Here is a 22,546-nt window from a genome sequence, read left to right on the forward strand (position 1 = left end):
TGTTCTTCTTCATTAGCCCTGTCAGGAGAACCACGGCCAGGAACAGGTATATCTCATTAAAAGACACGTTGGCGTCGAAGAGGCAGCTGTGGGGTGTTTGTGTTGCTCCCCCACGGCAGAAGGAGGTATATGCATTGGTCAAGAGAACTATTTTCAAGACTACAGGTACTTCTCTTGAAAAGAAATTCTTGAAAAAAATCAATCTTCCTTGAGGCTGGAGTAAAGTCAGGGACAGTACAGCCAGCCCTATTACCGGTAGTGAAGGGATGAATGATGGAGGGAAAATCACTCCCATCATCCCACTCCCAGGTCATGTCGTTGCCTCCTTCCATGCCTCCTTCATCACCACTTGGGGCACAGTCACCACCATCAGGATGGGGAGGAAGTTGGGGAGGAAGTTGATGGGGAGGAAGCTGAGGAGGAAGTTGGGGAGTAGGTTGGGGAGAAGGCGTTCTAGCCACACTGCTTCCATGACCTTCGCTTTTCTTCCCCCTGCCTTTCCCCTTTCCTGCTTTCCCCACCGTTTGAGGTTGTGGGAAGGAAGGGCGGGGAGGCAGAGGTGAGGCAGAGGTGAGGCAGCACGTGGTGGCAGGGTGGTGGAGGTGCTTTTCTGGTGTGAGGGTGTGCGGCGTGGTGACCGGGCTGTAGCGCGACCTGAGCCAGATGAATAGAACAAAGAAGTACTCATCCTGTACTTCTTCCTTTGGATGCCTTCCTCACTCCTTTTTGTTTTCCTGGGTAAGCCCATCAATTCAGGCAGCTTGGAGGTGCTTTCCACTGCCTTTTCATCACTTGATGATTCATCCAAAGGGCGAGTGCGATGTGGTGGAGGTGGCATGGTTTGTGTCATGGCACACAAGGATGGGTGGTGGCTAGACTATACATCATATACCTAGCCTTTCTTGGCGATAGTATTCCTTCATCACAGCTTCTTTCAACGACCGGTTCAACGTCATCTTTAGCGAATCACGATTACCATTATGAGGGATGAACAAAAGGGCATCACTCTCAGGCTGTGAATGACCGTGGTGCGACATGATGTTCACACAGGCAGTAACGAAGTAGGACTGAGGAGCGGGCCTCCCGTGCTTCACGAGACCAGCCTGGGTGACTCATAGCGTGGGTACGCATGTGGGGAGGGTGCGTCCGTGTCCAGACCAGTCATCTCCCGCCAAATTTGAATATTCACGTGTTTCCGCCGGTTGCAATTGCAAACCGTACAGGTACAGCTCCGGCATTTGGCGGGTTAAGGTAGGATTTTTGGGAAATGCGCTGGCAAGGATGTTTGGTTTTCTACACAGATCATTTATAGTGTTTCTGTCTGAAGATTTTAGTAGTGGAATGTTTGATGACGTGCTAAAGTTACTGAAAAAACTAAGAGGTGACCAGAAAAATCTAGTGTTATTAGGATTATTTAATAGGCTGTATACTTTGTTGTAAAGAAGTTGTCACATCTTATCTTACTTTTGTCATAACCTTCTTTAAATACCTCTCGTTGTTACATCAACCACCTCACCATTGGTCAAAGGCCAACATTCATTGTTGTCTCTGGTCATCTACAGATTAAATCCCCTTACTCCCTGTACCGTCTGGCCACAGTACTGTTGTCATAGGAAGTACATCCACATTCACCCCCATGGGCAGATGTCCAGTGGCAATTTTATACCAGCTGTGGTACGAGATGTATTGCATGAGTTATTTTTATGTGAATGTAATACTCTTTGAAGTACACAACTAAAGCATGAGAAGGATGCACAGTGTGTGTCTTTTGGGAAAATGAGAAGTATGGAGGGCAGGGCACAATGCGGACAGTTATGTCGGCGAAGTTTTGTTTAAGATTATCCTTTCTTTCTCATTATCCCTTCAATTTCCATGCATGAAAAATACACTATTTAACTGTGGCAACCACTAACTATACATTGTACTCAAAATATACCAGTATATTTTCTTTTTCAGGTGTGAGTGAGCCAAGAGAGCTGCAACAGTTGATGGTGTACCGCCGCTGTATGTACTGCAACGCTGGGCAAGCGGACATTCAGTTTCTGTTCGGAAGAAATTTAACATCACTGAGGAAAAGCACATTTCTTCGGAATGACATCCCCTTGTTCGAATGTAGGCTTATGTTTTCACACATCGTGCAAAAATCACATACGAGACAATATGAGAATAAGAACCAGAATGAGTGACGGAAGGTGTGTGAAACAGTGAAGGATTTAAAAACTATACAGGAGTGTTAAAATTAACGCATGTATATGAATGAGAGACAAGTCAGATTATCTCCAAATATTACCCATGCTTTAAAAGTATGATGAAAAGAGGTTAAAATCATGGTGTACTATATCTCAAAGTGAGATAACTTCAACACAAAATACATATTACGGGACAGATTTAACAATTCATAACTTATCATCATTACCAGGTTTAAGACACTGATTACCAACTTCGTAACCTGTCATCATTTCCAGCAGTATCATCATTATCATTACATTTCCCACTGGTAAACAGGGTCAACAGTGTATCATTTATCATCATCATCACCATAACTATTACACGTACAATTCTGGGCAACGTAGTACATCATCACCACTTCCCACTGATATAAAGGTACGCCATCTCTTATCACCATCATCATCATCACAACTATTACAACTACAATTGTGGGCTACATAGTACATCACCATTTCCCACTGATATAAAGGATACGCCATCTCTCATCATCACGATCACCATCATAAACATTTAAAACTACAGTTCCGGGAAAGGTAGTGCATCATCACTACTTTCCACTCATGTAAAGGGTACGCCATTTCTCATCATCAGAATCATCATCATTATCCTATTTGCTACTGCCATACCTGGTGGGGTAATATATATATATTTTTTTTTTTCCACAGATCAGTTCCCTAATATGAACGGTCACGGGATGAAGATAGTTACTGCTGGCTACTTCCCCTACGCGGACTACACCCCGAACACTGATGAACCATACAGCACTGCCACCCTCAAGGACTCCATGGATGCCAGACTCATCAAGGAATTCTCAAAAAAGTTGAATTTCACGTAACTAACTCTTTTGTGTACTCGGCAAGAATGTTGACCGTGCTGGTTGTGTACCTGTCCTTTCTCTGTGGAAGTTACTATTCTGACTCTTACCGCACCTGCATTGCTAAATGGTGATTGGATTGTACTGAAGTGAAGTTCTTTTCTTTAAACTGTTTACTTACTTATACACTGTCTGTTCCTATTGGCAACTTTCTGGCCTGGAGTTTCATAAAGGATAAAAGAGCTCAGATAGAGAACGCACAGTTCTTCGTAAATTGTCCAGATGTTACATCAACATCTGCACTTCCTGTACATTGCTTTTTACTACAGTTCCTTATTAAAATTCCTCTACTCTTGACTAATGTAGGTAGCTATTCCACAGTTAAACCCCCTTCTTTTCTACTGAATTATGTGTTTCAGTCTTCCTCATATAGAAGCTAGATAGAAATGTTAAAAACGAATATTCATTCTCAGTGTTAAAAGAAGTTATGCACTGACTTCTCATTCTTTCCTGTTGATCACGTGCCAGTCAAGCAGATCATGTGTCAAACAATCAAGAGCTTGAGGATATTCATATTTCCAGGCAAGTTTACGTTACTGCTGGGTCTTCGAGGCATTATGGAGAAAACCAGTGCTAGGTAAATGCTGTCTCCGGAATTATGTTTCCCATCTTTACCCTGCCTAAGAACAGAAAAGCAGGCCAACATTTTAATTTATCTCTATCTATTACCAGACACCTCAATCCCGTAAAGGGCAGCCACAGACAAATCGCCTCCATGTCGCCCTATCCCCCGCCATTTCCCTGCCCTGCTCCCAGCCCACACACCCCTCTCTCATATACCTCTCCACTCCATCCCTCCATCTCAACTTTGGTCTCCCCCTCCCTCCCCCCCTCCGCCTCACATGCTCTCCTCGTCAGTCTCTGTCTCTCCATCCTCTCCACATGGCCAAACCACCTCAATGTGTTTCTCCTTACGCTTCCTATCACATCCACATTCACACCACAACGTTCCTTCACATCATCATTTGCCAGTCTGTCTCTCCATGCTACTCTACATGCTCCTCTTAAATAACTCACTTCCACTGCTCTCACTCTTGACGTGTCCCTCCAACAAGGTCCAAGCTTCACTCCAATACGTTAGAGTTGGTATCACAATATTTTCATGTAGTAACTTTTTCACTTCCGTGCTCACTTCCCTGTTTCTTATCACTGCTTTCAAGGAACCAGGAACCTTTCTTCCTTGCTGTACCCTTTCAAGCACTTCACCCTCCAAACTTCCATCCTTACTCATCACACTCCCCAAGTACTTAAACGAACTCACATATTCCACTTCCTCCTCATCCAACCTCATTGTACATTCGCTGACTTTACTCTTCCCTACATTCACCTTTTAACATATCTGTAAAAGATTTTTTTTTTTTTAATGCGACGAAGAAGGAACCAAAGGGTAGGAGCCCGCAAACCATTCCTTCCAAGAAAAGAAAAGAAAAAAAAAACAGTACAACAGTGACCAAAATTCAAGATCCGTTCATTGCGAGATGCATGGAAACACTGCTTTTGAAAGACTGGAGATCATATGAAGTAGGAAAAACAGAAAGAAGGAGATAGTTCCAGAGTTGGCCTGTCGCATAAATGAAGGACTGGGAGTAACGGTTAAGTCTTGCATTAGAGAGTTGGACAGAATTGGGATGAGAGTTTGTTGCTAGACGGGTGCTACGTGTCCGACGTGGAGGTGGAGGGATGCAAGCAGAAAGTTCAGGGGAACAGTGACCAGTAACAGAAAAATTACGTCTGACGTCTCTACTTAGACTTCAATGCTATTATGCTAATTGGAGTGCAATCCAATGATATCCCAGTGTGTGATTTGTTTTAATGCCTGAAAATAATTTATGAGTTGACCTACACCTTTGCGTACCTGGTTTTAATATTACGGTACTTGGAGTGAGGTATGTGGAGAGGGAATTGACCCAAGCGAACTGCCGCCTATTTCTTCTTCTCAGCTAGTGTGATACGGATGATTTCTGTCCTAAAAAAAAAAAAAACAGAGCCCTTTTGCCATATGTTAGATACTCGTAATACATTCCCGAAAATAAACAATACCAGGATCTTGACTGTAACTGGAGAGGACTGAACTTTGTCCTCGATTAATGGATTCTCGAAATTTGAAAGATAATTGTGTAATGACAAAGAGAAACAGACGAGCAATACGGAAAACACTTCTAACCCGCTATAGTATATTTGATTTCACACATTTGGCTCAGAGTTGTTAGTTTTCACCAAAGCAGAAACATTAACCCCTTCAGCATGTCCAGTTACCACTTTTGACTGGTCTATAAATTTTTAAAAGTTGTCTGCTTTGGAGATAAAAATTGCTGTTTCTTATGGATTTTCAATGCACTGAAATCAAATATGAAAAAAAAAAGCAGCTGATTTGCAAGTGTTTCGAAAATAAGTTTTATATATTACATTTATGTACATAACGCCGACAGTACACTGTTACTCATAAATTTCAAACCAATGTATTCCCATCTGTTTGTGATGCTACATGAATATATGTGACATACCACGTATATAAAACTCTTATTATTTCTCCGTACATAGTTCAACCATTACTCAGCTTCTGAACTGTGCATATGGACTTGCTTCATGTGTTCATATAATGGAGCATCCCTGACAAGAGCCCGCAAACGTTGGTGGGCCCCATTTGCCCTGATACCGTTTCTCCATTACTGAACTGTCCTGGTGAAATCACTCGCCATGCTCGTCGCACGCTGCTCCGCAGTTTTGGAAAGAAATCGAAGTGAGAGTGCAAACAAATGTGTTTTGAGTGACTTATTGCAGCAAAGCTTGCCGTATGTCGTAAGGAGGTTTTCCACCAACTCCCTGTCGTTGTCTGCCTTGTTGTTGCCAAGAAATGTTGTTGTTACTAGCTTGAAGGCTTGTCAAGGATCCTTTGCCACACATTGTGCTCTCAAATGAATCAATTCGAAGAAGTTAAGGAATCTGAAGACCAACAAAAACGCATTTATTTATTTTTGTTTGACTTAACCCTGGGAATTTCACACAGAGATACTTGAAGGCTTTTTTTATTTTGTCCAGCGCTTTGACAAGTGGTGAATGCTGAACGTTCTTCCTTTCTGGCTCCACTGACTATCGAATGAGCAACCAGTCTCTCTTGGTGTAGCGAGACCGTCTTGCACGACACTCTTCTTCACAGAGAAAACAGGAATACTCTGTATATCCATTCAGCAGACCAAGCAAAATGGCAATAATCTTCAGGTCACCACAAAGCTGCCACTGATATCGGTCGTCGTTTATGCACCTCAAAAGTGTTTTTTATGTTGTCATAACTCTTCTTTACCTGAACTGCATGACCACCTAGAATGGATGGCAAAACATTACCGTTGTGCAGCAAAACAGCATTAGGACTCGTTTTTGATGAAACAACGATGAGTCACCATTCAGCTGGATTATGGACGATGTTGAGTGTTGCCATCAGACTATCGATGTTGTTGCAGGCTACAAGATCATCCTCCATGAAGAAATACTGGACAAGATTCTTTTGACCGTCAGGAACATGGAAATCCTAACACCATCTGACAGGAATCTCCATTGCTGTAGTTTGTAGCCCAACAACTCTGTCTTGCTCTTGTGCATTTCCGAATCCCTCACAAGATCATTCAGTTCAACTTGTGTTATGAGGTGTGATTCGTGGAAGAGGGTGGGTCAAAATCTGAGTCAAGTGACGTTGATGGTGCAGAGGTAGATGTTTTGAGGTTCCCCTCCTCCTCGTCTGATTCAAATAGGAAGGATTCTGGTGCTTCAGCAACAGGCACCAATCCCCGTGGGGTACTGGGCGAATAGCTGCCAGAATGTGTGGATATTTTACATTCCACTTTATCTGCTCTGACAGACCGTTCCTGAATGGGGGGCACCATACTGAAGTAGCAATTGCTTTAATGATGTGTTGGTTCTCGACAAATCAGCAAACAGCATAGATTTCCTTTTCTTAATTAACCACTGGCGACGATTTGTTACACAAGTGTTGCAACATATAGCTGGAGCCCGGCTCTTGTCTTGATCTCCAGTTTTACAGCCACATTACAGGTGGTAGTTTTTCTTAACCACAGCGGTAATACTATACTTTTGATTCAGATGTCATTTCGCCACACATATAGCAGAAATTACCAGCTTCGTTAAATCAAGTACGAGGCATCACTGCTCACTTTGGCTAAACAGAAATATGTCCCTTTGCAAAATCAAACAGTAATATACAAAGAGGACATCGACTGTACCACCAGTCGAACAAGGCAGTAGTCCGAAGATGGATGGAAAGCCAGTGATAGGGAGAGCTAGATCTTCCATTTCATCAGCCCACGGAAATAACTTCTGACCATCCCCCTTTATTGATTTTTTTTTTCACTATTTCAGTAACAGAAAATGGACCAGCATAATCTCTTATAGAATATCCTCCAACTGTCGACACCAAACTACGTGCACAATACACACCACACTTCTTTTTTATGTTAAGTAAATGGCATCTCAGCATCCAGCCTTTATTGCCCTGGAGGGGGGGGGGGCATAAATTCTCCCACCATCCTCGCCTCTCCCAGTGACGGCCAAGAGAATTGCTTGGAACCACTGTCTGACTCACTTCTTCATTTTCATTAACATTCGCTGCCTTTCCTCTAATTTCTTATCTGTTAAACACCAAGTCTTGTCCTCTAAACCTCACCTTCTCTTCCTTAATGAGACCCAGCTGTCTGAGGCGACTGATAGCAAACCCATCTCTATATCCTCCTGCCTTCTCTATCTCTATCTATATACGTAGGCTGCTTCCCTCCCCCCCCCCCTTAGCCAAGACAGAACGATACACTCCTAATTTACTCACACACACACACACACACACACACACACACACACACACACACACACACACACACACACACACACACACACACATTTACTGACATCTTAGTCCCAAGGGCACAAGGAACAGATTCTCACTGCACCACACTGCACGAGGGTCAACTGTGCAGTCCAATAAGCTACAGCCGTTGCAGAGCCCAACAGCAGAGCTGGTTTATCTCTGCCACATCATAATGGACCCATCCCCTTACCCATATCTGACCGGATCAGCTGATCAGACCAAATGTGGGAGAATATCTTCTCGAGGCTGCATCACCATTTATCCATTCACAATTTTTCTCCAGCCATCCCCATCACGTGCAGCCACTCTTCCTTTCTCTACAAACATCATACTCGCATCTAATGCTCTCTTCACACTGTGTATCCATCCTATTCGTGGTCTTCCTCTCAGCCTTACATCTCTCACATCCGACCCCATTATCTTTTTTCACCAATTGCTCTTCATCCATTCTCTCCATATGTCCAAACCATCGCAACACTCTCTGTTCAACTCGTTCTCTATACTCATTTCAATGCCAAAAGTGGCTGTTGTGCATATGTACGCAACAACATATCTTACTCTCATGTTCCTGAACTTGAATCTTCTGATTCCCCTCCCCTCTGACCTCAGCTATTCTGTCATTCTCTGACTAATATGTGTGTGCTGCTTACTTGTCTGCTAATTCTGTTAACTATAAAAAATTCATTAACTATCTTACTTCAAAGATGGAACACATCCTCACAATTTCTCTTTTCTCTGAAATCTTTATTTTAAATTACTGCAATGTTCACCACCACCTTTGACTCTCTTGTTTCACTGGTCCACTTGCTGAACAAGTCTACATCTTCTCTGTCCTTAATGACCTAAAGCAGCTAGGTCAATATCTCACCTGAATCCCTGACTGCCTTGGAGAGAGTTAAAACATACCTGACATTTTCCTTACAACTCATCCATCTTGTTATGCTGGAAATATTTTCTCTGTTAGGCCCCTCCAACCATGACCTTGTCATCTTAACCTGTCCTATCACTCTAGTCACGCCTGTGGACCCTACCAAGGAGAGGCAGCTTTGGCACTGTGGAGCTGCTGATTGGGAAGCCCTCAGGCAGTATATACTTGTTTGATTTTCCCTGAAATGATTATCGCTTCTATGGCCGTGATCCATCTCAGTATGACTTGCACATTATGAGGGTTATTCACTTGGGCATGGAAGCATACAATCCTCTCTTATCCTGTGTCTATTGAAAACAAAAAATAATAATAATCACACTTGTTCTACAGCTGTCTACAACAAGGAGAGAGCCTTCAAAAATTACCGGAGCCAATCCTTCCCTGAATTTCATCTTTTTTATTTTTCTGTCCAGAATCGTGCCAAGTCTGTCCTTTGCTCTGCAAAAAATAATTTCATTCTTACTAAATGCTCTGAACTCTCAATATCAAATTCTTCCTACTCTTTCCGGCATCTTATCAATATCCTTTCTAACAACTTTACTTCATCAACCTTCTCTTCTCTTTTCGCTCTGATGACTCTGCAGCTGTTTCTTCTACTGATAAAACACAGCTCTTAGCTCAGACTTTCCATTCCAATTACACTTTACATGATTCTGGTGCCGTTCCTCCATCGCTTCCCTTCTTCTGACTTACTCATGGCTGACATTAAAATATCTTCAAGCGATGTGTTTTCTGTCTTAAATGGCCGCAATGCTATCAAGGCATATGGGTTTGAAGGTGTCCTTCCGAATGTCCTCAAGAGCTGTGCTTCTGTGCTACACCCTTCCTGGGTAAACTCTTTCGCCTCTGTCTATCAACTTGTACCTTTCCTTCTTGCTGGACGTTTCCTTTCATTCAGCCTTTCCCGAAGAAGGGTGACCGTTTCTAACCCTCTAACTATCGTCCAACAGCTTTAGCATCTTGTATCTCTAAAGTTGTTGCATCTGTCCATTACAAAATTATTTTAAGGCACGTTTCCAATCATAATCTTCTTCACGATTGCCAGTATGGGTTCTGCCAGCGACGCTCAACTGGTGATCTTCTCACTTTCCTTTCAGATTCCTGGTCATCTTCCTTTTGGGACTTTGGCGAAAGCTTTGCCATTGCACTTGACATCTCAATGGCTTTCGATTGAGTCTGATATAAATCTTTAATATCCAATCTGCCCTCTTATGGTTTCTGTCCTTCTGTCTGAGCCTTCGTCTCTTGCTTCCTTTCTTGTTGTTCTATAGCTGCTGTTCTAGAGGGCCACTGTTCTTCTAGAGCTATCAATAGCAGTGTTCATCAGGGCTCACTCCTATCACCAACTCTCTTCTTTCTATTTATCAATGACCTTCTAAGCTGAATATCTAACCTTATCCACTCATATGCTGATGACTCCACCCTTCACCTTTCCATCCACTTCCCACAGCGTCCATTTCTGCAGTTACTTCAACGGACGAGGAGATGGGAAAGTTAATGACTGGCTTGAATCTGATTGAGGTAAAAAATAACCTTGTTATTTTTAAAGCATCAGAAACGCAGTTCTTAAATCTTTCGACTCGTCAAAATCTGCTACAGGAATATCCTCGAATTTTAAAAATGCCTAACTCTTTCATCGTCTTTGATCATTTTTGGATTTCATTCCTTTGGAATTTAACTTGGAGAGATCATATTATCTCACTTTTAAAACCTGCTTTCAAGAGATTAGGTATGGTAAGCCAAATAAATCATTGCCTACTTTATCCCTTCATTGTACAGTAAAACTCTCATGTGTGAGGAGGATCCGCACGTACAGTAGTTCACAACAAGGTTGGGTCGAAGGCTTTTCCTCATTTTAGCTCTCCTCCTCTTATTGGCTCCCTTTAACTTGCATCTCCTTGTTGTACCGTTGCATCTTTATCTCTTTTCAGTCACTGATTCAATGGTCACTACTCCTCTGAACCGTCTGGTTGCATCCCTCCACCACTACAACGTGTGCATAACACCCGTCTAGCAGTAAACTGTCATCCTTTTTTCTGTCCAACTCTCTAATGGAGGAGTTAACCATTACTCCCGGTCGTTCATGTATGCAACAGTTCAACTCTGCAGCTATCGTTCTATATCTATGTTTGCTACTATATATCTATCACATGACTTTCAGTCAAGGTATCTCGAAATTAATGGATCTTGAATATGGCTCTCTGTTATCTTGCTTGTATTTTTTTCTTGGAGGGAACATTTTGCGGACTTCTGTCATTTGGTTTCTTTTTCTGTGCATATATATATATATATATATAAATATATATATATATATATATATATATATATATATATATATATATATATATATATATAAAAGAACGACACCATTTGATCTGCAGGGTTTATATAGGACAAAATATTTTGTGATGTAACCTGAATAATGATTGTATCATTAGTGACGTCTCAGAATGATATGATGCAATTCATGACACAATAACAATTTCAGGTGGCATCACGCATTATTTTGGCAAAACAGCCAAAGCTGTCCAAACTCAGTAAAACTTTTATTTATACATTCAGTCAAATCCTTGCCAGTGTTTGGATCATTTCTTGTTTGAAATAAGAACCAAGTCCAATTAGTACTCAAGTATCTTAGCTATTCAAGTCAATGATCGTAAATACTGAGCAAGTGGAATATCTTAAAAAGTAGAGCCGATCAGACATTATAAGCATGACTTTCGTTTTCAGTGACCCCAAATTAGTAAATTTGACTGTTTTTGTCTCGGAAGCATTTTCCATTTTGAATACAAACTCATTTCCACCCTGTTCCCACTATCTCCATACCACTTTCCTTAGCTCAGAAGAGACTTTTCGAAGCCAAGGGAGGGATTAGATATGGACTAGTACTACTTTCTTACTGGAGTGATGAAAATGGCATCACAACCTGTGGTAACAGTCTAAAAATTATTTAATTTTTAGACTGTTACCACAGATTACGATGCCATTTTCATCACACCAGTAGTGAAAGTATGCTGGTCCATCTATAATTCCTCCCTTTACTTCGAAAAGTCTCTTCTAAGCTAAGGAAGGTAGTTTGGAGATAGCGATAACAAAGTGGACACGAATTTTTATTCAAAATTGAGGAAATATTTTTAGGTTTCTTCTACCCCTTCATTTCTGTCGTACTTTAAAAAATTAATAACTGAGACGATTCTTGGGTAATCGGTGTTAAATCAGTATTTTCTTTTAGCTATGTTGTTCGTGAGGAAATAGACCGCTTGTGGGGTAACCTGAAAAATGGGGTGTATGATGGCATGATGGGCCGACTCCAGAGACACGAGGTAGATTTCTGCACCATGGTGACCCCTTTACGAGAGCGGCTGACCATGATGGATTTCCTGAGGACTTACCCACCAGACCTCATGACTGTGTTGTCATTGAAGCCATCTCTTCTACCACAACACCTCGCCCTTGTCAGACCATTCACAGGTAACAATCACTAAAGCTCTCACTGTCCTTTGCCCGTCACTCATAGGTTCGTCAAAATGTCATTGTTTCACCATGCTGGTTTTCATGTGCAGCTACCTGTCTGACCTTATAACCGTACACTTGTTCCAACTCATCTTCCACAGCACATGAGCATTTATCGTCAACAGCATGTGAACATTTATATAAGCATCGGTGGAGATCTGAGTGTGGTCTAGGGAAGTGTAATGAGTGTCTGTTAGGGTGGGTGGGAGGGGCGACAGGTGCAAAAGGGAAAGGGAATCAGAGGCAGTGACAGAAAACGGAACAAAACAATGTTTTAATATGAAACCAGGTGAGTGGAGAGACTTTCTGCTTGTCAAGAAAGCACATCAGCCAACTCTACGTATACGAGGTTACTAAGGGATTTTTACCTTGTTTAACACCAGGTAGTGATGCCCACCTTCGTAGAAAGTCCTTATTTAAGGCATTTTAAAAATTTTCTGCAGCGAAAAGAATTTTGAAGAAGCTCAGAGGCAAAATGAAATATGGAGTAGAGAGATAAAACAGGAATTATATTTTCTACAATGAATAATGTAAATGCCATTGCAAGAAATTCTTGCGCTTAATTACTCTAGACCCAATTAGGTCTCTACATCGTGCTAATAGAGAAAAAAGAATTTACCCAAAGTTTTGCATAAAAATCGTATTTTTTTTCCACCAGTACAATAGCTGGCAACCTTATTTGTCAGCCTAATTTATGACCAATTCGCATCTTTCCTTTCGTGACTAATTTTTCGATGCCACCATGTAATTGTAATTCTTGTTATTTTGTACCATTAGCTGAGTACATTCCTGTACAAAATACAAAATTACATTGTTCATAATTTATACAATGATTGGATGGATGAGAAATAGGGGCGTGGAAGAAGTTGAGAGGCGGACGAGAGAGTTATATGTAGAAAGGAAGAGAGAGGTGAAAAGATTAGTAAGAGAGAGTAAGAAGAGATTGGATGAGGAATTTGGAAGGAAAATGAGTGTAAATTGGAGGGACTGTAAGAAAATGTTCTGGAAAGAGGTGAAAAGAGTAAGACAGGGTGGAAGTGAAGTTAGCAGGGGAGTGAAAGATAAAAATGGTAGATTACTAGTGGAGAAGGGAGAAAAAGTGAGCAGATGGAGAGAACACTTTAAGGAATTGCTGAACATAGAGAATGGAAGTAATGCTAGTATAAGCGGCTGGGGAATGGCTGGGAGAAGGCAGGAGGTGAGAAGACAGGAAGAAATCAGTAGGACAGAAGTTCTGGAAGCAATGAAGAAAGTCAAATTGGGGAAAGCCCCAGGAATTGATGAAGTGTGTGGTGAAATGCTGAAGCATGGGGATGAGATAGTAGTAGAATGGATGTGGAAGATGTGCAGATTGGCCTGGGAGGAAGGTAGAATCCCAAAGGATTGGAAGTCAGGTATAATTATTCCCTTGCACAAAGAGAAAGAAGAAAAAAAGTGTGTGGTAATCATAGAGGCATTTGTCTTCTTAGTGTAATAGGAAAAGTGTATGGTAGGATACTTAATGACAGAGTTAGGGAAAGAACAGAGGAATTAGTTGGAGAAGAACAGGGAGGCTTTAGGAAGGGAAGATGTTGTGTAGATCAGATATTCATTCTTAGATCTTTAGTGGAAAAGTTTCTAGAGAAGGGAAGAAAGTTGTATGCGGCTTTCATGGATTTTGAGAAAGCATATGACAGGGTGGATAGACAAGGATTGTGGAAAGTATTGAGAATATATGGAGTAGATGGGAAGTTGTTTAATGCTGTGAAGAGTATGTACGATGGTGCTAAGGTTGCAGTGCATGTGGATGGTGAACTGAGTGAACTTTTCTCTTTGAAGGTTGGGTTGAAACAGGGATGTGTCATGTCTCCATGGTTGTTCAATCTGTACATGGATGGGGTAACAAAACAGGTACAAGGTAGGGCAATGGATGTTGGAGTGAGAGAGGGTAGTGTTTGGAAACTCCCTATACTCTTGTTTGCAGATGATACTGTGTTGTTGAGTGAAGACGAAGGGGAGCTGCAAGGCTTGTTGGATGAGTTTGGGAGAGTCTGTAAGAAACGGAATCTAAAGGTGAATGTAGGGAAGAGTAAAGTGATGGTCTTTGAGAGAGGTGAAGTCAATGAATGTATATTGAGGTTGGATGGTGAGGAAATGGAAAATGTGAGTACGTTTAAGTACTTGGGTAGTGTGATGAGTAAGGATGGAAGTTTGGAGGGTGAAATACTTGAAAGGGTACAACAAGGAAGAAAGGTTGCTGGTTCCTTGAAAGCAGTGATAAGAAACAGGGAAGTGAGCATGGAAGTGAAAAAGTTACTACGTGACAGTATTGTGATACCAACTCTAATGTATGGAAGTGAAGCTTGGACGTTGTTGGAAGGACACAAATCAAGAGTGACAGCAGTGGAAATGAGTTATTTAAGAGTAGCCTGTGGAGTCATGGAGAGACAGGCTGACAAATGAGGATATAAAGGAGCGTTGTGGTGTGGATGTGGATGTGATAGGAAACGTTAGGAAGAACATACTGAAGTGGTTTGGCCATGTGGAGTGGATGGAGGATGAGATACTGACGAGGAGAGTGTATGTAAATGAGTTGGAGGGGGGAAGAGGGAGGGGGAGACCGAGGATGAGACGGAGGGATGAGGTGGAGAGGTATATAGGAGAGGGGTGTGTGAGTTGGGAGCAGGGCAGTGAAATGGCGGGGGACAAGGCGACGTGGAGGTGATTTCTTTGTGGCCACCCCTTACGGGATTTAGGAGTCTGGCAATAGATAGATAGATAGATATTAAAAGTATTTTATCAAGCTCTAATACTGATTACAAACGAGCGAGCAATATGAGCGAATGATGTTTACTCTTAGTTAAGTCTGGAAATGGGTGGCCTGGCCCAACCCGACCGTCACGCTAAGCAGAAGCTAATAACTTTACTCCTTTGTGAAGTAGAGTTTAAATTCTTTCTGCATGTGATACTTTCATTCAATAAATTTTATCATCTAAAAACTCACCCATAAAGGCGTGGGAACCTCTTGGAATCCAGAGTTCTCCATGGGACTGTTCGGCTCTAAATGTGAACGAATCACATTAAAATTTATTACAAAATCATATTAAAATAGATTTTCAGTCATAACACTGTGTTTTTTTGGCATCAGCTCTTCAATTAAATATCGGAGATTCCGCCTATACTTTTATAACTGAGGGAAATTGTGATCACATGGCACTCACTAGATCGTCACGCGCTCACAAAGTGCACTTTACTGGTATGGTGGATATCAACCCTTCTAATATGGATAGCTATTGGAGTCTCTTCTTTTGCAAGGAGTGTTGGTTCTGGCGTTGCCATGTTTACCCACTCCTGCAACTATGCTCGTTCAGAAATTTTGGATTTCCATTATGTATATTTATGTTATTGGTATTTCGTTTTTGTTGCTCCATCAGCCCTGAAACCCAACATTTGAGGAAAGAAATCTTGATTATATTGATATGAATTATTATTATTATTATCATTATTATTATCATTATTATTAATATGCAAGAAAATCTCCAAAACTGTCAGTCATGGTGTGGTTGGGCATCCTGGTGAGTCTGCTGGTGTGGGCAGTGGTGTTATGGATGCTGCAGAGGCTGTGGGTGCAGGTGGCAGGAGGTAAGACTGTACAGTTCATCATCACATTCCTATACGGTTGGGCCATCCTCTTGGAAGAACCGCCTAAGGATCCATCCGTTAATGTCTCTGGACAGGTAATCACTTAAATATTGGAAAAAAACATAGTATTTCATCCTCATCTGCTGCCCTTGGATATTCCTGACACTTCGAGTATAATATATTATGATTTAGAGAACTTTTACAGTAGATGAACTAAATGGAGCTTATTTCCATGCACTTCACTACAAAAGGCTTTCTCCTCATGTAAAATAGTTTTGACGCAAAACATTTAAGTTAATCTTGTTTCATCGTACTGAACGGATGAACAAGTGGCCTATAGTATTTTATAATTGATGCTTAATACAGTTGCAAAGCAGTATGTACACGGATTTGTTATAATGACTGATTTGTAATTGAGCATGTTGTAGATGTTGGTTGGCTGGTGGCTGGTGTTCTGCCTCATCATATCAACGGGGTTCAAGTCTGCCCTGATCGCTCACCTCACCGTCCAGGACAAGGATAAGCCGGTGGAGACATTTCAAGACATGCTAAACACCCCAGGCTGGAAATGGGGTATTGAAGTATGGCTGATGACGGGGGCTCCTCTCCACTACTTTTTAACGCACACTGACCCTACTGTCAAAGCCGTATATGAAGGATTTGAGGCAAGTGAACTAAATCTGATTCAAGCATACTGACTATTGTTGACTATAAATAAAGGTATGAGTATCACTGCTTTCTCTGCAGTAAGAAACGAGGTAGTGGACAGTTCTTTTGAAACTCACCGATGCCATCTTAAACCCCAGTAAACTTTGAATATTAGTGAAAAGTGTCGGAATGATCCATAATTAAACAAGTAATAAACCTCTTCAGACAGAGGACATAGGTGTTTTAGTCTACAAATCTCCAAACTGTTTTCATCATCTTAACACATTCAGGTAAAGTAATTCTTATCCATTGTATTCTTGTATTAGTAAGGTTAGATGTTACCCCACGGCATTACACACCATTGCATACTGATCCCACTGAGGAAGCAGTATCTGAAACATTTCAGGTCAGTAAACCGAAATTATCAAAAGACCAAACTGATCAGGAAAATGTCATTAAAGATACTGAGTTAAAAGATACTGAAATTAGTCTTTGATAGCAAAAGTGGGTTTCATTTAAGGTTTCTTGGTTTCACAGAGCCGTTGATTAACGGTAAATATTTAACACATACACTGTAATTGTGGTATGATACAGTTGCACTTGAAATATCTTTGTCAAACAGAGCTATTATGGTGTTATTATCTATCTATCAATCTATCTTGTGCCGGGGTGGCCACAAACAAATCGCCTCCACGTCGCCCTGTCCCCCGTCATTTCACTGCCCTGCTTCCAACTCACACCCCCCTCTCTCATATACTTCTCCACTCCATCCCTCCATCATCCTCGGCCTCCCCCTCCCTCTACCCCCCTCCACTTCACTCACATACACTCTCCTCGTCAGTCTCTCACCCTCCATCCTCTCCACATGGCCAAACCACCTCAGTGAAAACCCTGTGAAAATATAAAACAGTCAACACCAAATCATCACACCCATCTTCAGCCAATGTTCTTCCATCTGTATCACAATCGTACATAGGCAGGTGTAAGTTGCAAGGAGTATAATCAGAGAAGCAGTCAACACCCTCGCAACATGCCGATTATGGCATGGCGCAGTCGCCGCCACCGTGAAACATTTAATTGAATTATATATATATATATATATATATATATATATATATATATATATATATATATATATATATATATATATATATATATATATCATACTGGTATAATGTGTTTTTTCCTGTGATTGTGTGTGTGTGTGTGTGTGTGTTACAGACAGACTGTGAACTCAATAAATTCGTGAAATACCTAGTATGTTCGTGAAATGAGTGCAAATTGAGTTGGGATAATTTAGGCTAGGTTAATTTAGGCTGCGGTTAGGTTAGGCTGGGATAATCTAGGTTAAGTTTAGGTAAGTTTAGGTTAATTTAGATGAACGTTAAGCCTATATTTACCTGACTAACATAACTTGCCATTCATTTTAATTAACCCAACCTAACCTAAGGTACTGGGACATCTGTGGTGCGGTGTTATCTACTGGCCATAACATCCTGCGCTGTCGGCGATTTAATACTGCAGCACAGCAGACGTCCCTTCACCCTTCCCACCATCTTTGATGGAGATTTCATTATGATTAATAAATTGATGGCTTTCTTGACGGAGACTGGTTTGGTCAGAGTAATGTAGCCATCTTACTGTGTTGGTTATTCTTTTTCCGAATGAACATTTGTATATTTTGTATGACTTAATTAGGGCTGACAGTTGACTTACCTGGAGTAGTTCCTGGTTCTGACGGTTCTGTTTCTTATACTGATGTCCCCAATATTTAACCACGTGCCTCACCTGACAGACACCCGTTGATGAATGCAAGTGTGCAATACAAAGAGGTACTGTTTACGTACAGTCGATGGGGATCCTACTGGGCGATATAATTCTACTTTTGTACAGTCGTGGTCATAAATCATCACCTATCCTCCGGTACCCCGTGCCTCAGGCTGGCTAATTTATGCGTGGCAAGTCACAGTGGAGTAAGAGGATTTGAGAGGGAGGGGCCAGAGAGAGAATGGAAGGTGAGTTGGGGGACGAGTGATAGTGCGACGGTGTAGTGAGGGAGGGGAGTGAGGGTAGGTATGGGAGGAAGAAGGAAATGTGAAGTGGTGGTCACGTAATGTCTATTTTCTTTCATTCAGGGCATGATATAAAGGAGTTAATATTCGGTAGATAATGTTGCATTACACCTTGTATAGCGGCGTCAGATAACAAGCTTTAGATAGGTGGTGACATGAAGGGCTGGCAGGAGAGAGAAATACTGATGTGACAGATCAAACATTAGTGCGGAGCCAGATATTTCTGATTATCTGTGTATTTTGACTTCGGACGCAGAATGGAATATGGATGGCTTTGAACTTCCATAATGTTCATATAAGAAACTTCCTTTACCATTACATTTAATTAAATTTTGGAAATAAATATCATATGCAACCTCTGACACGGCTGTGTTCACAGTAAATATGACCATCCTCTCGCTATGTACTCCCTCTATACAGTCATCATCATGTCAACTATTTTGTGGCATCTCTATATGAAAAAGCAATTTAAATAAAAATAAAACAAAATCCTACCCAGATTTTCAAAATATGTCTATGTCAATGTTTGAAGACATTGTTCAAGCCAAAGCAACCAGGAAAGCCTTAGTAAGCGCTCCAGTGGTTTCCTTCCCCAATAACCTCTTGCAGTCTTCGCGGCACCGAGGAAACAATGTTGTTGATGGTTTGCTGGTTTCGTTTGAACAGCACCCACTCGTCCTTGGTATGCTGGAGGAGGCGGGTCCGTGTCCTCTCGTTCTGTGGCTTCCATGCATTGACAATCTGGGTCCACACAGTCTCGATGGCTCTGTGCTAATGCTTGATCTGTCACGTCAGTTTATTTCTCTCACAAGCCAGCCATCGATATCACCATATATCTAAAGCTTGTTACATGGTGCCACTATACAAAGTGTAATGCTGTATTATCTACCGAATATTATCTCCTTTATGTCATGCCCTGAATGATAGAAAATAGACAAATGTGACCACCACTTCGCATATCATTCTCCCACCAGTACATACCCTCCCTCCCCTCTCTCACTTCGTTCCCTCACCATCACTCGTCCCCCCACCCACCTTCCCTTCTCTCTCTAACCCCTCCCTCTCAGCCTCTCTTACTCCAGTGTGACTTGCCGCTCACAAAGGAGCCAGCCTGAGGCACATGGTACCGGAGGATAGGTGATTATTTATGACCACTACTGTACATATGTTGATGTTTTGTATCTTTTTTTTTCAAGTTTTCTTAATTGTTGATGTACATGGAACAGCTCTTTACTTGGTTGTCTTTCAAATATTGTTGTTCCGTATGTTAATGCCTGTCCCTCGCCTGACAGTCAGCAGGTGATGAAATATTTAATGTTGAGAGGCATTATATATTTGCAGCCGCCTGTGTTTTGTCGGTCGAGGTATTTTACCGATTGTTGTAAGCACACTGGCTATTTAGTCAGGTTTAGCCATTTGTATTTTTGGACCTTTCTATAGGGTAGCTGTTTGTCTGGAGGATTTATTGGTATTACGATTTTTGGTTAGGTGTTTTTCTGTATGAATTAGTCAGTAACCGTCTATCAATATATGGCAGTATATTGGTAATGGACGTGCAGCTTACCCTTAACCACGTCAAATATCTTTCCTCCAGGCGACTGGGATGATGTGCAGTATCACCGTTGTCAAGGAGTGGCTTGCACGTTGGAATATTAAGTCTAGTCCACTGACCTTGCCCCAGAAAAGTTAATGATTGCTTTCCGAGGAAGAGACTCGATAGTAGATCATGAGGAACGTTCCAAGTCTCAGCGAGTTCCACAGCCGACTTCGTAAGTAAGTCAGCCTGCTCAGTGTCGTAAACACGACAATGACCAGTCACCGAGATCAGTGTGAAGGTCTTGTTCCATGAATATTTATGATGCGGCCCTTCATCTCATGAGAATCAGTAGTGCAAGAAATCCCAAATGGTTTGATGTAGAATCTCAATAAATGACAAATGAACCATAACGAGAATTAAGAGCACATTCTATGGTTTTGCCTGTCGCAAAAAGTTCAAAGGTAAGCACAGATGTATAAGTCGGCAACTAAAACCTGAGGACATATTCATTCAATCACAAGTCAGCACCCACACATTCACTCGACTTCATGCCATCGGTGCACAATTGGTGGGACCCCAGATGGTGCCTGATGATGTTATCAATTAAGTGGTGGACCTCCTACCCCGAAGCCTTGGTCTTCGATGTTGGGAGCCATGATATATTACCACTGAAGTTGGGTGGTTCCCATGGCAGTATATTTTTAAACATCTAGCCACAGTCATTCATGTCCACGCCAAGTTTCTGTGTCAGTAAGTGGATGTGAGCGGCAAGTGGCCAATGAGCACCCTGCATAAGACGGGGGTGTTGATGCAGGGGGAGTAGGGGCCACATTGCCTATATCACTGTTTCAAACGGTTCATATGCTGTATGAGAAAAGATGATCCTGACGAATATAAAGAAGAGGTACACTCAAAGAAACAATGATCTTCCCACTTCCATCTGAAGAAACTGTACAACTGGCGATATACCAGTGCGTCTTTCAATTGCTTTGATTTTTCCGCCATGTATTCGTCAAACTCTGGGAAGAAACTTGTGTCTGTGCAATCACATCACCTCCACTTCCATTATGAGCTACACCTGTACACCTTAAGGCTCCAACAAACATTTGCAAAGATTTATTCTATTACACGTCCAACTTCCTCAGTGTGGTATCAGGTGCTGACCCATGCACCGGCGAGCCATAGTCCAGCTTTAATAAAATTAGGGACTTATACACCTTTAATACAGTTTTTCTGTCGGCTTCCAAAATAGTAATCGCTAGGTACTTAAGGGCATTCAATGGTTTAGCACAACGAACAAGAAAATCATTGAAATAAAATTTAAAGGTCAATCATCAATCATAATGTATGCCCAAAAGTTTTACAGAATTCTGAAAAGGTACCGCCTGATATCCAATGTCAAATGCAAGACAGGGACGTTAAAAGTGATAAACCAAGAGCAACACACTTTAGAAGAGAAAACTTAACTCCCCACTGCAAGGCCCACTGGTGGACGGAATCAAGGTCTGCTTGAATCCGCCCAGCCAAAAATTGTGCATTACTGGAGGAGTGTTGCATTCTACAACTGTCAGCATGGCGTAGGTATTTAAGATTCCTCGGGATGGGAGCTTTTGACAGAATATCATTGATCGTACTATTAAACAAGGTAGGGCTAAGTAAGTTGCCCTTAGGCACTCCGTTTTAATGGGTAAACCCATCTGCTATTATGTTATGGGGCAAATTCCTATATAAAGTTCCTTTCCTCAAATATCTGGAAAGAAGGACGGGCAAATTACTTTTTTGTATAAAAATTGTAGGGCTTCATTAGTATACAGTGTCACCACGTCATGTCATAGACTTTATGGGTGTCCAAGACCACTTGTCATGGATTCTTTATTGACAGATGCCTACAAAACACAATGTTCCAAATTCATTAAATTACTCGTATATAATGAACTGATTTTATTGAAGTCACATTGTCGATCATTTAACGAATTCTTCATCTCTAAAACAAAAAGAGGCCAATATTATTAACCATTCGTTCCACGACCTTATATAGACAAAAAGTCAACATAAGAGGAGAAAATTAAGTAGGATTCATAAAACGACCAGCCTATTTGGATATTGGTATGACCTGCACAAAGTGCCATGAGTATGGGAATGCTAACGATGCCATGAGTCTGGGAACGTTAACAACGCACTAAGCTCAATGTAAAATCCTTACAGCATAATCAGGGTTCCTGATTAAGATCCTGGATCATACCGTATGTGATTG

General features: G+C 41.5%; 1 protein-coding gene across 1 annotated transcript; it reads left to right on the plus strand.

The window, feature by feature from the left end:
- Positions 1-1,129: 1,129 nt before the first annotated feature.
- On the plus strand, positions 1,130-16,733 carry LOC145397078 (putative glutamate receptor). Its single transcript, XM_080270285.1, has 6 exons — positions 1,130-1,223; positions 1,957-2,004; positions 2,895-3,060; positions 12,134-12,372; positions 15,946-16,130; positions 16,464-16,733. The coding sequence occupies exons 1-6, from the start codon at positions 1,130-1,132 to the stop codon at positions 16,731-16,733; spliced, it is 1,002 nt and encodes a 333-aa protein (XP_080126411.1).
- Positions 16,734-22,546: the final 5,813 nt, after the last annotated feature.

This window comes from Coenobita brevimanus, chromosome 40 (genome assembly GCF_032717465.1).
Source record: "Coenobita brevimanus isolate Jiangsu-jjx chromosome 40, ASM3271746v2, whole genome shotgun sequence".
NCBI classification, from domain to species: domain Eukaryota; kingdom Metazoa; phylum Arthropoda; class Malacostraca; order Decapoda; family Coenobitidae; genus Coenobita; species Coenobita brevimanus.

What these genes read in the sequence shown, in the direction of transcription:
- LOC145397078 (XM_080270285.1), top strand. Translation starts at nt 1,130, where the DNA reads ATGTGGGGAGGGTGCGTCCGTGTCCAGACCAGTCATCTCCCGCCAAAT. An exon ending in GTTGATGGTGTACCGCCGCT is followed by an intron (nt 2,005 to 2,894) that starts GTATGTACTGCA and finishes TTTTTTCCACAG; the next exon opens with ATCAGTTCCCTAATATGAAC. An exon ending in CCGTTAATGTCTCTGGACAG is followed by an intron (nt 16,131 to 16,463) that starts GTAATCACTTAA and finishes AGCATGTTGTAG; the next exon opens with ATGTTGGTTGGCTGGTGGCT.